The sequence below is a fragment of the Prionailurus viverrinus genome, chromosome C2 (assembly GCF_022837055.1).
Source record: "Prionailurus viverrinus isolate Anna chromosome C2, UM_Priviv_1.0, whole genome shotgun sequence".
In the NCBI taxonomy this organism is placed as follows: domain Eukaryota; kingdom Metazoa; phylum Chordata; class Mammalia; order Carnivora; family Felidae; genus Prionailurus; species Prionailurus viverrinus.
The window spans coordinates 89,191,633-89,208,454 of NC_062569.1; the positions used below are offsets into that span (position 1 = coordinate 89,191,633).

Sequence of the window (16,822 nt, forward strand, 5' to 3'; positions counted from 1 at the left end):
TCGCCAACATCTGTTGTTGCCTGAGTTGTTAATGTTAGCCATTCTGACAGATGTGAGGTAGTATCTCATTGTGGTTTTGATTTGCATTTCCCAGATGATGAGTGATGTTGAGCATTTTTTCACATGTCTGTTAGCCATCTGGATGTCTCCTTTGGAGAAGTGTGTATTCATGTCTTTTGCCCATTTCTTCACTGGATTCTTTGTTTTTTGGGTGTTGAGTTTGATAAATTCTTTATAGATTTTGGATACTAAACCTTTGCAAATATCTTCTGCCATTCCGTCGGTTGCCTTTTAGTTTTGCTGATTGTTTCCTTCACTGTGCAGAAGTGAAGGATGAGGTCCCAAGAGTTCATTTTTGCTTTTGTTTCCCTTGCCTCCGGAGACATGCTGAGTAAGAAGTTGCTGCGGCTGAGGTCATAGAGGTTTTTGCCTGCTTTCTCCTCGAGGATTTTGATGGCTTCCTGTCTTAAGTTTAGGTCTTTCATCCATTTTGAGTTTATTTTTTGTGTATGGGGTAAGAAAGTGGTCCAGGTTCATTTTTCTGCATGTCGCTGTCCAGTTTTCCCAGCACCACTTGCTGAAGAGACTGTCTTTATTCCATTGGATGTTCTTTGCTGCTTTGTCAAAGATTAGTTGGCCATACGTTTGTGGGTCCATTTCTGGGTTCTCTGTTCTGTTCCATTGATCTGAGTATCTGTTTTTGTGCCATATTTATTTATTTTTAAGCTTATTTATTCATTTTGAGAGAGACATAGACAGTGTGAGTGGGGGAGGGGTAGAGAAAAAGGGAGAGAGAGAGAATCCCAAGCAGGCTCCATGCTACCAGCGCAGAGCCCAGAGTGGGGCTTGAACTCACAAAACTGTGAGATCATGACCTGAGCCGAAACCAAGAGTCAAACGCTAATCCAACGGAACCTCCCACGCGTCCCTCTACATTGAGTGATTTTAGACAATGTTTTCAGTAAGTGGACACCCAGGTTCAGGGAGGGAGCAGGCAGAACAGTGTAACCTTTCCTCTTGCTTGGGGTAAACTGAGGTGCTTGGGGATAAGTGAATTCAAAATCTGTCCCTGTTGTTATGTAAATATAACTTACCTTGGCAAAATGAAATGGAAGTCCTGGGTTTTAAAGGTAGGATTTTGGGGGCACCTGGGTGGCTCAGTTGGTTAAGCATCCGACTTCAGCTCAGGTCATGATATCACAGTCTGTGAGTTCGAGCCCCGCATTGGGCTCTGTGCTGACAGAGCCTGTTTCGGATTCTGTGTCTCCCTCTCTCTCTGACCCTCCCCCGTTCATGCTCTGTCTCTCTCTGCCTCAAAAATAATTAAAAACATTAAAAAAAATTAAAAAAAAATAAAGGTATGATTTTGTTTTTTCCAACATAAGTCAAGTACTTGAATTGGAAAATATTTGACAGATTATCAGACAGCAGGAATTTCTAACTGCTCTAATAAATAAATCAAAAAGTGTGTCGTGATAGAAGTTTATTTCCTGCTTACCTAAATCCAGTGGACACCTCCCTTCCACGCGGTGACTCAGGGACCCTTGCTCTGCCCACCCTGTACTCCTCTATCTTCTACATGTGGCTTTTAGGGTCATTGTGCCTGGGCGGACGCTCATAGGAGGAGCTTATGGGCCACCAGTGAATAGCCTTTGCCACTTCTGCACTTTATCAGACACGATGGAATTCTAGCAATGAAGCTGGAAACCAGTTCAGTTGTGCTCAGGAAGAAGAGGAAACAGGATTGGTGGACAGGACTCTGCCATGGTGTGTTTGTGTGTGGGCTGGAGGGTCACAGCCTCCAACTCCCCCAAGGCAACCTCTACAAGGTTGGTTTGTTTCCTTTCTAGTCTTACGAGTGTTCCTGTAAATGTCAGGATGATGTAGGCAGGATTACAATGAGTGGTAACTTCCAAGTTTTTCTTTCTCATCCCCACATACAACTTTAGTTAGGCTTTGGGATGTAAGACCCCAGAATACTTATCAGATAAGAAGCTGCTAAGACTGAGATTCTTACCAAGCATCAGGCACTGTACTATATGCCTTGAACCATGTGGATTATCTCATTCAAGTCTGATGGCAATCTTTTGAGGTCTCTAAGATTTATGTGAGCCAACCAAGGCTTAGGATAAACCACTTACCTAAGATTACACAACTTGTAAGGGGTAGATTTGGGGTAAGAGTCCAGACAAACTAGTTTTAGAGTCTGCATTCCCATTAATATGGTGCTTGCTTTTTCCGAATTCAAATCACATGACCGCACAGAGGCTTTACCTGAGTCTGAGGACAAACGCCCATCCCCAAACAACCCGACCTTCAAGGCGCTTGCCTAAGGGTAATGTTAGGTGATGCAACAGTAACATAGCCCCCAAATCTCAGTGGCTCAGCACCATCAGAGTGTCTTTCTTGCTTGTACAAACTCTGATGAGGTCTGAACTGGTTTCCACGGCAGCTCTCCTTTCAGCGGTGACTCGGATCCAGGACCTTCCACCTGTGGTGGCATTTTCAGTTCTTAGGTTACTTGGCTGCCCCTGGGGGGAAGAGAGCTGTTCCTAAGCCCCTGAGCCTGCCCAGCTCCCTAGCTAATCTTCCACAACCTCAACAGCTCCCAGGCCTGGGTTTGGCTGGGTGCTCAGGATGCAGTGGTGTTTATGCTGGTAATGTATGTTTTCTGGAATCTTTCCTAATTTTCTGTAAATCTCCTAGAAGCTCCCTTACGTGTTCCCCAGGGGGTGGGAACTGACACAATGGTGGGGAAGATAATAGATAAGAAAAAGGTTTAAATACAAAAGCAATTCTAAGTTCCTGAACTGTGAAGAGGCCCAGGTGTCATCATTTGCTGGGTTTAGCTTCCTCCTGGCCACAGGTGGCCTCTGGCATTATTATTACTTTGGTCCCGTCTCCAAGGCCTTTTCAGCTGAGTCTCAGTGCCGTGACCTGTTGTTGGAGTTTTGCTTCTTACCAGGTACAACAGCAGCTTAACCAAAGCCTTTTTCAATTCATCCCTAACAGTGATTCTGTCTGCTTCTTTTCACCTCTGCCTTCTGATTGGGCCCTGTTTCTGGACAGACAGGGTATATCTCCACGGTCACTTCCCCAGGACCATCCACTCACTGTAAGATGTGCTAGATTGGCAGCCCAGAGAGGATGGAGGGGACTATCTCTGGAGACTCAGCATTCAGATATTCAGGGTTATCACGAACAATTTATCCAGAGTCCCTCTTGAAGGCCTGGAAGGCAGAACCAATTGTAGATGTAAAAGTCTTCTCAGTGAGCACAGGCACCCTGAAAGACTTGCAAGGCAGGAAATCTAGTGAAGAACAGGAGTTCTGAAGGAAACAGCAGGGCCGAGTCATGCAAATCTCTCTTCTGTAAGCTGGGCACCGCATCAGGGAGTCACTCTGGCTCAGTGAGCAGGCTGAGGTTTATCTCCGCACGGCCAGGCAGTGGAATGCATGTGGTGTCCTGGGTCCCAGAGATTCCCGCTGTTCCTGGGGAGAACAGCGAACGGTGGCTGTTCTTATACCTATACCTGATCCAGCCTGTGTGTGCTTTGTTAGAAGATTTGACCAAGAATAACCAGGATTTCCAGGTTTTCTAGAACAGCAGGCAGGTCTGTTGGAGCTGGGTTTGTACCACATGCTCGGCTGCTGCTGTCCTTACCACTCTTCATGTCGCACAGCTGGCCCGCCTCCCTTGTCTGCCTTTCATCCCTGGCCCAGTGCACACTGCCTGCAATCCTCATCTATTCTTTTCCTTCAGCTAGTGCGCAGAGGAGAGTCATGGGGTTCTCCTCAAGCTCCGATGGCCCCTTCAGTTGGATTTTTCTCCCCTGAGGGAGTGGGAACAGCAAGAGCCCCCAGGAAGTTTTGGGAAGATAGAGTCAGGAGTGACTTAATCACCTATACAGGACACCTCAGAGAAAAGAGAGCTGGTTTTTCATGGGGCTTTTCTGAGGTTTGTCCCTCCTCCTGCTCCAAACGTTTTTGCCAAAGGATCAAAATCCTAGATTCATCCCTTCCTATCTTAGAATGTGCTAGAAATGCCAGGACTGGAGTAAGTAGTAGTAACAGGGCTGCCATAATCGGAAAAAAGGCACAGTATCATTTAATCACCAGATTAAAGATCTGTTTACTTGCTATTTTGAGTAACAGGAAGAGTGTCACTGGGAAAAGTCATGTGGGATTTACTGATAGAGGATTTGAAGGATTAATGCAGCCTGTTATCCCCGGCCCTGAAGACATTTCCTTTTGCTCGAGGTATCGGGCTGTTGTTGAAATACATGTCATGTCTCATTTATAGGTGGGGCCTAACAAAGCCAAACTCACGGAAACAGAGTAGACTGGTAATTGCTGGGAGGTGGGGGGAACATGGAGATGTTGGTCAAAAGGTACAGATTTCCAGTTATAAGATGAGTATGTCCTGGGGATGTAGCGTATGGCACAGTGATGCTAGTTAACGGTATTATACTTGGAGCATACACTTGTATACTTGGAAGAGAGTGAGTAGATCTTAAATGTTCTCACCACACAACAAAAATGGAGATACACATGCACAAACCTGGGCAAGTAAACTGACATATTTCATCCTTCATCATTTATGTTTTCCCTTACCCTCCGTGTGTTTCTTCCAAGGGTCATAGTATTCCTTCATCACCTTGATGGTGTTATTTCATTGTCTTCTGACATGTCCTGTGGCTGATGAGAAGGTGGCTGTCCATCTAATGGTTTTCCTTCTCTCTGGTGGCTTTTAATATTTTCCTGTGCTTTTCATATTCTATAATGATACATATTTGAATGTGTCTAGATTGGATTTGCTTTTATTTACATTGCTCAGAATCTGGTCTGCTTGTTTAATCGGAGAATACGTCTTTATTCTTGAAAATTCTCAGACATTTTGCCTTTGATTCCTCTATCTTCTTAATTTTCTTTCTTTTTTAAAAAGATGTTTATTGGGGCGCCTGGGTGGCGCAGTCGGTTAAGCGTCCGACTTCAGCCAGGTCACGATCTCGCGGTCCGTGAGTTTGAGCCCCGCGTCGGGTTCTGGGCTGATGGCTCAGAGCCTGGAGCCTGTTTCCGATTCTGTGTCTCCCTCTCTCTCTGCCCCTCCCCCGTTCGTGCTCTGTCTCTCTCTGTCCCAAAAATAGATAAAAACGTTGAAAAAAAAATTTTTTTTTAAAAAAGATGTTTATTATTTATTTCTGAGAGAATATGCACACGTGTACACGAGTTGGGGAAGGGAAAGAGTGGGGGAGAGAGGATCCCAAGCAGGCAAGCAGACTCCGCACTGTCGGTGCTGAGCCCGACCTGGGGCTTGAACCCATGAACCCGTAAGATCATGACCTGAGCCAAGATCAAGAGTCAGACATTTAACTGACTGAGCCACTGAGGGGCTCCTCTCCTCCTCATTTTCTAATGCTAATTTCCCTAGTAAGAAATTTCTTCTAGTTTACCATTTTGGTTTTTAGTTGGTTAGTCCATACACTGAAGTTTCATATGTGAATTTCACTGACTATAGTTTTTATTTCGTTCTTTTTCCAAACTTCTGTTTTTTATATTGTTTTGTTTTCACAGCCTTGTTTTTATTCTTCTAATAATATCCTGTTCTGACTTTTGGTATGTATTCTTTCCTCTCCTTTAATGTTTTAAATATCCTTGCGTTTACAGTGCTTCAAATCATTCTGTTATCTCTGTTTCTTGAACGGCACATCATTCAGTTTGTTGCATTTGTGGACATTCCTTCATGGTGGTTTGTTTCTCATGGGATCCATAAGTTTGTCATAAGCTCCTCTTCATCCGAGGTGGTTTTCTGGGCGAGGATCACAGCCCCATCCTTGTAGGGCAGTTATGTGTTTGCCTGGATCCTCCGGGTTTCGATGGGACTAGTTTTCCTGTTTATTGTTCCTTTGGGGGTTCCTTCACCATAAAGTAGTGAATCCTGACTTGCTTGAGCCTGGAGTTAACAATTTTTATGGGTGATTCATCTTGCTCTCGGCCCAGAATGGCTCTTCCTTGCTTCTTTCCCAGGCTAGTGGCTGGAATTTGTGTCTTTCATTTTGGTGACAGGGCAGCTCTTTGTAGAGCTTAGCTTTATGAAGAGAGCCCTGTTCCAGTGCTTCATCCGTCCCCGTTAGAATCGTGCCCCCAACCCTTAGGACCTCCGTCGGGTCCTGGCACATCCGGGAGCTCTTTGGCATGAGCTCTTACTCCAGGCCCACCTCATCTTGTAACTGTACTCATTTGTTGAATGGTTTTTTTTTTCCTTCATCTCCGGCAGCTGGGATTTCCCCGCTAAGCTTCCATATTAACATTTACGTATGAGCATTTTGAAAAATTATATGTTATCTGGCAGTTCTGTATTTAGACTAAGACGGAGCTGTTTCCAGTCAGCTTGTCCCACAATATTGTCCTGAAGCCATAGATTGTTTTCTGGATTTGCCTGGGTCTAGTGTCTTCAAGTTGGAATCACTTTTTATACGTACATGCTCCCCCAGGCAATTTAAGCATATATATTTTACTTACCTTCTTGTTTATAATCCTTGATGGAATAACTCCCTATACATGGCCCCAAACAGGGCTCTACAGACAGACACAGGGTGGGGGCTGGAGCATTTCCTGGAGTTAGACCCCCAAGTGCCCAGACCTTCAGTTCACTCAGTTCTGCCAGAGGTTAAATAGTCACAGGGGACATTGTATTTTAGTGACTATGGGACGTGTGGCAGGATCTGTGTGACAAAGCTGTTTTCCTCGAAGAGATGACTGATTTGGTTGTAGTAAATTCTCTGCCATGAAGGCTTCTCTCTGGCAAACACATTTTCTATTTCCTGATTATTTTTTTTTTAAAGATTTTTTTTTTCAACGTTTATTTATTTTTGGGACAGAGAGAGACGGAGCATGAACGGGGGAGGGGCAGAGAGAGAGGGAGACACAGAATCGGAAACAGGCTCCAGGCTCCGAGCCATCAGCCCAGAGCCTGACGCGGGGCTCGAACTCCCGGACCGTGAGATCGTGACCTGGCTGAAGTCGGACGCTTAACGGACTGCGCCACCCAGGCGCCCCATTTCCTGATTATTTAATAGTAATTCTCCAAGTAAAAATATATCTACTTAATGTTGTTAGCACAAATAAAAGGGGAGAGGTAAAAAATGCCAAGCTAATTTTGGTGAGTTTTCACAGCTTCCCTGGCTTTCTCGCTGAACAGCAATTATCATTCTTTTCCTCTCCTTTCTCTCCTCAACCCACTCGGTCAACTGTGACAACAATCACATTCCCAAAGTCCTGCATAGTAGACCAGAACCACACAGAGAGGAGGAGCGGCTTGAAGGAAGGGAAAATTTTTGTGTGTTTTCTTCCTCCTGCACCTGTCCATTTGTCAAATAACTACCAATAGGACCTCAGCTCATTTCCTTCTTCTCTCCGGGAATATAATTTCCATGACCTTTTCTTCATGGAAAAATGAGATGGGAATAAAAAATTTGATGGTCCAGATCATATATAGAAAAGTCTGTTCTGTCCAAGCACAAGGTACAAGTGAAGTCTGAGGAAGAAGGAGGGAGTGAAGCCAAGGGAAGGCAGGTGGATGAAGCCTGTAGCTCCCGCCCCCATCCAGAGAGAGTCGTGGCCAGAATGGCAGTGGGGTTGACTCTGTCCAGAGCCGGTTTGCTGCGGTGACTGGTGGATGGAGCAGGCACTGTAGGTCCTGGAGGAGAGTGGAACGGCCTCTTAGAAAGCCAAAGTTTGCCTCTTGTTTGGAGGAAGGGAACCTGTCCAGACCTGCCCTGGCTGCTGCTTCTTGGCTGCAGTTAGGCAGGATTCCCTAGCAGTTGCTAAGCCTGTTTCCCTCTCCATGCACATGGCTTAAGTTGGATTATAACCACCCCTCCCGCGCCCCCCCCCCCCCCCCCTCGCCCATGCCTCTCTGTTAGTGTTGTTTTTTTGTTTTTTTCCATCTTTTGTTCTAAAAGAGATCCTTTCTTAACGTGGCCACAAACTTGCACAGTCTCTTTCAGTCTGCCTTCTCAGCCTCCCCTTGGCCCATCCTCACCTTGTCTGCCCCCGCTGCAGCTTCACTGGCCTTCCTTGTTCTTGGGCTCCCTGTGTTCTCTCCTGCCATGGGGCTCTTGCATGTGTGCTTCTCTCTGGCCAGGACCCTCTTCCCTCTCCCCTCAAGAATCCACTGGTGAAACAATGGAAGGCCTCTCTTCCTGTGTCAGTGACTGCATGTCAAGCTGAGACTCCTAGATCTGTAATTGGAATCTAATTTCCTCCAGGGATGGAACCACTCAGGATCTCTACTGCAGACTGAAGATGAGATCGCCCAGTATTGCAGGAGAAAGATGTGGCATTAACTTGCTATTGAGATGCAATACTTGCCTCTTCCCAAATTGCCACATCTAATTTTCCATCTGAGGACAGTTAGCTTCTGAGTGATCTCTGTTGCATTTAGGAGAGCTGGTCGCTTATCATCACAATATTTATAAATGAATGAAGTAGCAGATAGAATGTCTTTGTTCCTGTTCCACTAGCTTTTGCTCATGTGCCGGGATGTCCTTCGAGTCTCTGAGTGGGTTCACTCAAAGGGATTCTATGTGATCTTTTAACACGTGGCAGCAGCAGAGTTGATGTGGGAAGCTGCTTTCATATAGTACCTCTGTTCAGGCTGCTCTCACTCGACACTGCCCACCTTTCTTAGCCCAAAAGATCCTTCCCTGCTGTGCTGCCCAGGCCATGGTGCCCATGCCACTGGTCCCTCCCATCTTTCAAGGCCCATGGCAGGGCATCTCTGTGACGTATTCCTCTGACAGCAGTAGTCTGCTATTATCTCCTTTTTTCGAACCATTTGTCCATTCCATTCACATACAACCTGGATATGCTGACTTGCCTGTAGTGTAGGGCTTGGCCTTTGTAGAGTAAGAATCATCTCTCTTTGTGTGTCCCAGGGGCACACAGTAGGTGCTGGGTAAATATTCATTACTGCTGCTCAAGGCACTCAGTGAACACACAGAGTACTTGGTTGCTTAAGATTTACCTACAGTGATGGAAAGTGACTCTTCTCTTCTTTCTCTCTAGTTACAAATTATTCCCAAACTGCGTCCCATCCTTTGGGTTCCGCCATCTGCTGCCCCTTACAGACAGAGTTGACAGCTTCAATGAGGAGGTTCGGAAACAGAGGGTGTCCCGGAACCGCGATGCTCCCGAAGGAGGCTTTGATGCAATACTCCAGGCGGCTGTCTGCAAGGTAACTTTTCTTTCTGTTTCATCTCTACATGTGGGCGGGCGTTGGCCCTGCCGGTAGGAGATGGCAGATTTTGAGCCACCCCAGCCTGTGGTTCGTGTCCATTCTTACATCCGAGGGTGAGCTCAGGGACCTTTGGGGAAACCTACAGCAGTCAAGTCAGCTGGAGCTCAGTGATGGGTCGGGGCGAGTGTATGTCTCTGTTTCAGGGTGTGGCCATGTGTGTGTGACGGGACGCTGTCTTTGCCAGAAGACAGCTGTTCTGCATTTATGCATTAGACTCTTGCTTCTTTTGGTGGGAAAAGGTAAAGTTCAAGCCCTATGCATGAGGCCTGTTGAGCCTTCTGGCCCAGTTTTGGCCAACCTTAAAGATTGCTGGATTAGCGAATCTGCTGAAAAAGAGAACTGCATGTCATCTCAGGTTGCATTTCTATTTGTTTTTCTCCAGCTTTTCTGTGGTGTATGAATCCAGAGGGAGGACACAGAGCTAGGTCATAAATGAACCCATGCTCTGAGAGGTTCCAGTCCCAGTGAAATAGATAAATGGAACGTTGGTGATAGCTTTTTGTTTTAATTGAAGTATAGTTGACACATGGTGCATTAATTTCAGGTGTACAACATAGTGATTTGATAAACATATGTATTATGCTGTGTTCATCACAAGAGTAGCTACCCTCTGTCATCATAGTACATGTTATAATACCACTGACTACATTCCCTATGCTGTGCCTTTGATCTCCGTACATTATTCTTCCCAGAACTGGAAGCCCATCCCTCCCACGACCCTTCACTCATTTGGCCCATTCTCCCACTGCCCTCCTCTCTGGCAATCATCAGCTTGTTCTCTGGGTCTATTTCTGCTTTTTGTTTATTTGTTTGTTCATTTGATTTGTTTTTTAAATTCCACATGTAAGTGACATCATATGGTATGTGTCTTTCTCTGTCCGACTTCTTTCATTTAGCGTTATACCCTCGAGGCCCATCCATGTTGTTGCAAATGTCAAGATCTCATTCTTTTTGTGTAGCTGAATAATATTCCATTATATGTGTATGTGTGTGTGCACACACCATTTCCTCTTTATCCATTCATCTCTCAGCGGACACTTGGGGTGTCCCCATATCTTGGCACTGTAAATAATGCTGCATTAAACATAGAACACATAGATCTTTTCAAGTGTTTTCATTTTCTTTGGTCAATACAGTAGTAGAATTACCGGATGATATGGTATTTATATTTTTCACTTTTTAAGGAATTTCCCTATGATTTTCCCGTGGCTCTACCAATTTCTATTCTCACCAACAGTACATGAGAGTTCCTTTTTCTCCACATCTGCCCTGACACTTGTTAGGTAATAACTTATTCCTAAACTAGTTTTCTACTATCAAAACAACTCAATAACAGCAAGATTTTTTAAAAAAATCACTCTTGAATTTGCCATTCCAACACATACTTTCACAATTTTTTCAGAGTGCTCATCACTGAGCATGCCCTCTTGAAAATTTCGGTGGCTCAGCAGTAGGGCGATCGCTGGGACCCCCATGTTTGGGGGAGGGGCTAAAACTCAGTTTGGAGAGGCTGCTGTTCATTTACTAAGTGGTAAGCACTTAATTAACCACTTACATAGTTTCTGACCTCAGCACGTGTCCAGTGTGTCACAGACCCACTTTTTCTCCACTCCATCCTTGACCTGGTGATAAGAGAGCCACAGTTGTCCTTTCTGAAATAAAAAACTGAAATGGTAGACAGGGAGGGATAAGGGGAAGGAAAAAATGGGAAGAAAGCGTAGTTGCCTGCGGTTGCCTTCTTGGTCCCCCTGCAGCTCTGTTGTCATTCACTGTGTCCTCGGGGCCACCCCTAGAGGAGATGGCCTTGCGATGGCTGTGCCGCCCTTCCCGGCTGCTGGGCCAGAGCCAAACAGTTTGGTTCAGAGGCCTCTGGTGGTTTGTAGCAGCCCAGGAAAGCCAGACGGAACATAGCTGGAATGTGTTCAGCTCTCAGTCTTTACAGTGTGTCACAATATAGGCCATTTATGGATTTGCTTCAGAAAGAAAAATTACATTTTTGACTGGCATTCAGACATTGATCATATGAGGCGTTGTCTTCACAGATATTCTGCCGAATCTCCTTCTTGGCAGGGACAAATAGTGCAGGGAAAACAGGATCCCTCTCATCTATCTCCCCAGCTCGAGGATTTTGTGGATTTTCTTTTTATGGGGGAGGAAATCATCCTTAGGGCTTGAGGGAAAGAACTCAGTGACAGAACAAAGCCATGTCCAGTTATGTTAATTCTGATAGAGTGATCGGAAAGGCCACGGTTGAATGCCTGAGGCACAGTGGTCTCCGAGGAGCCGAGAAGCCGCAGGATCTACTCTTGTGTTTACAGAACCTTCCCATACCACCCCAAGCCCATGCAAATCTTCTTCCCTTTGAAAACTCAGTATATCAACACTCCAGCATTTCAGAGATGCTGGCAGATTTCTTAAACCACTGTGTGAATGTACTGTGTGAATTATTGCTCACTTTATGAGCATATTTCAGTTTTAGGTGTTGACATTTTCCTCTTCTTCCCACCATGGCCTTAGCGATGGCGAGTACCTGGAAGGTTCCTAACTGCTGGGAATTATGTAGTCTATGAGCCAGCAGTGGCTCTCTTAGTATTTCTTTTCATGTGTACTGTCAGTTTCTGCTTGGGGACATTTCATGCAGTTTTTTCTTACTTGGAATCACCTATTTATAACAAATGTCATCCTTCCTAGTTCACCACACCCTTACTTATAGAAGCCATATATTGGAAGTAGATTTTGGCTTACCTTTTGATAAAAGACCATGTAGCAATCATACCCTTAAAGGACATTTAAAGATTTGAATAATTCTTTTTTTTTATTTTTATTTTTATTTTGTTAATTTTATTTTTTAAAATTTACATCCAAATTACTTAGCATATAGTGCAACAATGATTTCAGGAGTAGATTCCTTAGTGCCCCTTACCCATTTAGCCCATCCCCCCCCGAACCCCTCCAGTAACCCTCTGTTTGTTTTCCATATTTATGAGTCTCTTCTGTTTTGTCCCCCTCCCTGTTTTTATATTATTTTTGCTTCCCTTCCCTTATGTTCATCTGTTTTGTCTCTTAAAGTCCTCATATGAGTGAAGTCATATGATATTTGTCTTTCTCTGACTGGCTAATTTCACTTAGCATAATACCCTCCAGGTCCATCCATGTAGTTGCAAATGGCAAGATTTCATTCTTTTTGATTGCCGAGTAATACTCCATTGTACATATATACCACATCTTCTTCATTCATCGATCGATGAACATTTGGGCTCTTTCCATACTTTGGCTATTGTTGATAGTGCTGCTATAAACATTGGGGTGCATGTGTTCCTTAGAAATAGCACTCCTGTATCCCGTGGATAAATGCCTAGTAGTGCAATTGCTGGGTCGTAGGGTAGTTCTATTTTTAGTTTTTTGAGGAACCTCCGTACTGTTTTCCAGAGTGGCTGCCCCAGCTTGCATTCCCAAGGATTTGAATAATTCTTGATAAAGTAAGAGAGGAAGGGAAAGCAAGTAATAAAACAGCATAAACATATGATCCTACTTGACAAACAAAAGAGAGAAGAATGTGGAAAAGATTGGAAGTATATAGACTGAAGTGTTAACAGTGGTTGTCTCTGGTGATAGGATTATGTGTGGTTTTTGTTTTCTCTGTTTTTTTTTTTTTAATTTTATATTTACCTACATTTTCACAATGATTTGGTATGATGTTTTTACTTTTTTTTTTTTTTTAATTTATTTAGAGAGAGAGAGAGAGCAAGAGAGAGCACTTGAGTATGGAAGGGGCGGAGAGAGAATCCCAAGTAGGCTCCGCACTGTCAGTGCAGAGCCCGACATGGGGCTCAGTCTCACAAACCTTGAGATCATGACCTAAGCCAAAATCAAGAGTTGGATGCTTCACCAACTGAGCCACCCCAGTGCCCCTGTTTTATAATGAAACAGCTCAAACATATGGAAGTAGAACAGTGAGATTAAACCCACGTACCTGTTGTCCATCTTTGCCAGTTACCAACTCCTAGACGATCTGATTTGTGTGCCTAACCACTCTCTCCCATTATTTGAAGTAAATCCCAGATACCATTTATTTCAATGATATTTAGATTTGTAATAATAATTAGATTTTGAGAGTTGTTTTTTTAAGAGTCCTAAGCATTTCTTACTTTGTTTACTGAGTTTTCTGCTGCCTCCTGATTTGGGCAGATTAAAGGTGCTTCCACTGAATCCTGCAAACTGACTGTGACAGAGCCCACAGGCCTGTGAGCTCTGGCTGGAGAGTGGTGTCAGGAAGGCTGGAGCTGGCTAGGCAGCGCGTGTGTCCCCCTACCCCCCCCCCCCCCACCTCTCCCCGCGCCCCTACCTCCCCTGAAGGGAGCGACCCTGAGCCCTTGGAGATGAGCTGATAGCAGGCCTGTGTCGCAGCCCACAGGGGGCTCTTTGTTCTGGTTTCCTTCTTGCTCTGGTTTTCCTGGGATAGACTGTTAGTTATCAACTTGTGTGATTTAGGAGTATGTTCATATGACTGGCCCTAAATCCCACCTCTGTGGCCCACTTTATATTTCTTGGAAAGCTGTTCTTTGCAAAAAGAAGGAAACTATTTCTATGTAGGATTCCATTTAGGACAAGGACCCTGATTCTATGAGTGGAAGTCTTTATCCCGCTCAGGTCACATTGCTGTGAGAGGTCATTTAACAGTGTCCACAGCTAAGGGACGCCTCTGTCATCAATGCAGGCATTTTTTTTCCAATACATTGTATCTGGCTAGGCCAGACGAGGGAATGCTCCTGCTCTTAATTTCTTATCTTTACCTAGAAATCTATTCTTGAACCTTCCTTGGTCAAAATAATAATTTCCCTTTACTGCTTTTCTTGTTCTTCCAGAACTTTCTAGAAGTTGACTGTAAGTTGTTTATTCTGAAATTGTGTGGATAAAAATGTGATGAGTGGTTCAGACTGGAACAAGGACTGCTTTCCTGCTCTCCCTAAACTGGGCCTGTCCCTGGCCTCGGGTGACAGGGGAGGGGTGGCCGAGGACTTCTGCCTTCCAGGTTGCCAGTCACCACTTTGCTGTTGTTCGTGCTTAAAGAAGTGACCTGCCAGTTTGAGCTTGGCTGGGTGCATCCTGGCCGCACAGGGTTCTGTGGGCTGCTTTCAACAGTTAGACAAGAAAATAAGATCTTTGCCACCCAGTACGTTCCCCTTTTTGTTTCAGCATCTAGACCTCCACATCCTTCAGGCAGACTTTCTGTTTGAATCTTGATTCTCTAATTTTGTATTGTATGTTAGATTTTTAAACCATTGTATATCCTCTCAGAAATAGGTGGATGAGTGAGTCTCAAAGCAAACAAAGGAAGTTTACATGCTGAGTAAAAAGTCTGCAGCATGATCTGAGTCCTTTATTCCTTCGCTGGTGAGAGCATTCTGATCTAAAATGGAGACCCAGCTGCAGAATTGCTGGGGGGGACAGCTTTACTCTGGCAAGACTTTCTGTAGGAATACAAATTCTGTGGACCTCTAGAAACAGAATAATTGCTGCCCTTGCTCACCCCTCATCCATGCTCCAGATGTTTTACATACATTATCTCTGATGCTCACAACAGCCCTTCAGTGTATTGGCAGTGGGGGCTGTCCCCTGCTTATGGAGAAGGAAACGGAGTAGGACAAGGATTCATGAAACTTACTGTTAATAAGGAGTAGAGCCATAATTTGAACCAGATCTGATTGATTCTGAGGCCCATGCTCTGTTACCTGGTACCTGGTGCTTTGGGAAGTAGTGACAGTACCCTGCAGAGCAGGGAGGCTCAACTTAGAGTCATGTTGTCCTAATCAAGCTAAGCCTGCTGCTAAGTGACTCTGTGGAGGCCAGCTGACCTCTCTGGGCCGCAGAGCATCTGGAAAATGCAAGGAGGTGGGAATGGAGGGGAGATCTCTAGGATGCCCTCCATTGGGCTGGTCCATGCTATTTTTCATAAAGGACTCCTCCCCTTTTGCTCAGAGCCCTTGATTTTGCCTTTTTGGTCACTCCCTGTTCAGCCTTGAGCCTCAGGCCAGGGAGGGGCTGCCACAGGTACCTGTAGAGGTTGGAAAATTCCCCATGCCTGGAATCGGGCACTGCTAGAAGTTTCTACTCTGCCCCCTCCCCTGTCCCAGCCTCCCACAGAGTTAATTTGAGGTTTTTTTGTTTGTTTTTGTTTTTACTTGTTGCCTGATTTCTTTTGTTTATTTACGTATTTATTAGGAACTTTTTTTTTTCAAGTTTATTCATTTTGAGAGAGAGAGGATGAGCAGAGGAGGGACAGAGAGAGAGGGAGAGGGAGAGAGAGAGAGAGAGAGAGAGAGAGAGAGAGAGAGAATTCCAAGCAGGCTCCACACTGTCAGCGCAGAGCCTGACATGGGGCTCAGTCAGGAACTGTTGAGATCATGACCTGAGTTGTAATCAAGAGTCAGATGCTTAACCTTAACTGACTGAGCCACCCAGGCACCCCGCCTGATTTCTTTTAGACCTCAGACTTGCGTTGTTTTTCCAAGCATGAGTTGAGAAATGTATGGAATTCCTTGAAGAAGGCAGCCATCCCTGACACTTCATGTCACCTGAAAAGGAGTCCCTAACGTGTTCTGTTTTCTCACCATCTGGGTTATCTGTCAGCATGCGTGAACTGCTTCTGCTAGCGGATTGCACCAAGTTTGGGGGGCTTGTTCCAGCCCCAACCTGCTTGCTCTTCCTCTGGCTCAGTGTCTTGGTGAAACACCATGAAAGTATTGAACTTCTGTGGCCCAGTGAAGCTTTAGGGGCCATGTGTGCAGGTATGCACGTCTTCTGCCCATGCCCATGCAGCTTTTTTGCCAGAGGTGGTGAAAGTTTCTCTTGGCGTTCTATTTTGCAGATGTTTGTGGTTTAATGTGCATTTTTTAATCACTTGACTGTGTCCAGCCCTGAAGCGACGTTTCCTTGTTCTGCCTCGTGCCCATGAACTGCGTTTGGGTATTACTATCCTGCTGACAGCTGCTTATTGACACAAGGGATGGGAACTGACTGAGTTACAAACCAGAATTGTCACCAGGGCACGGATGAGAGTTTTTGTCTCTTGTTCCTCCAGCATAAGCCTGTGTTCCCTGTGTTGAGGGTGTTTTACACCCCTTGGCTCACTTGACTAATGATATGGCAGGAAAGAAACACCCTGCAGAAAAGTTAGAAGGCCCCTTCAATGACTGGGGCAATATTTCCAAATCTGGTTAGAATGTCAGTTTTGATTTCAAGCGATGGGCTCCTCTGTGCTTTACATGTCCATTTGGCAAAGAGGCAAAGAGACAAAGATTTATTCTCAGGCTCTTCTGGAACTGCTCTCTCCCCAAACCTCTCACCCCTGGCCTCTGCATTCCAGCCAAATGACCTTGAATCAGTTACTCTATGGGGCCCTTTGCACATGCTATTTCCTCTCTTTGGAATACTCCTCCCCTATATTCCTGCTTCTTTCTTTCTTTCTTTTTCTTTCTTTCTTTCTTTCTTTCTTTCTTTCTTTCTTTCTTTCTTTTCCTTT

General features: G+C 45.0%; 1 protein-coding gene across 1 annotated transcript in view; it reads left to right on the forward strand.

The window, feature by feature from the left end:
• Positions 1-16,822, forward strand: part of ITGB5 (integrin subunit beta 5) — a 124,171-nt gene that overhangs the window by 36,361 nt on the left and 70,988 nt on the right. Inside the window, exon 5 of the mRNA XM_047875115.1 lies at positions 9,069-9,237. Coding sequence (XP_047731071.1) covers positions 9,069-9,237 — 169 coding nt within the window. The remainder of the gene's footprint in view (positions 1-9,068; positions 9,238-16,822) is intronic.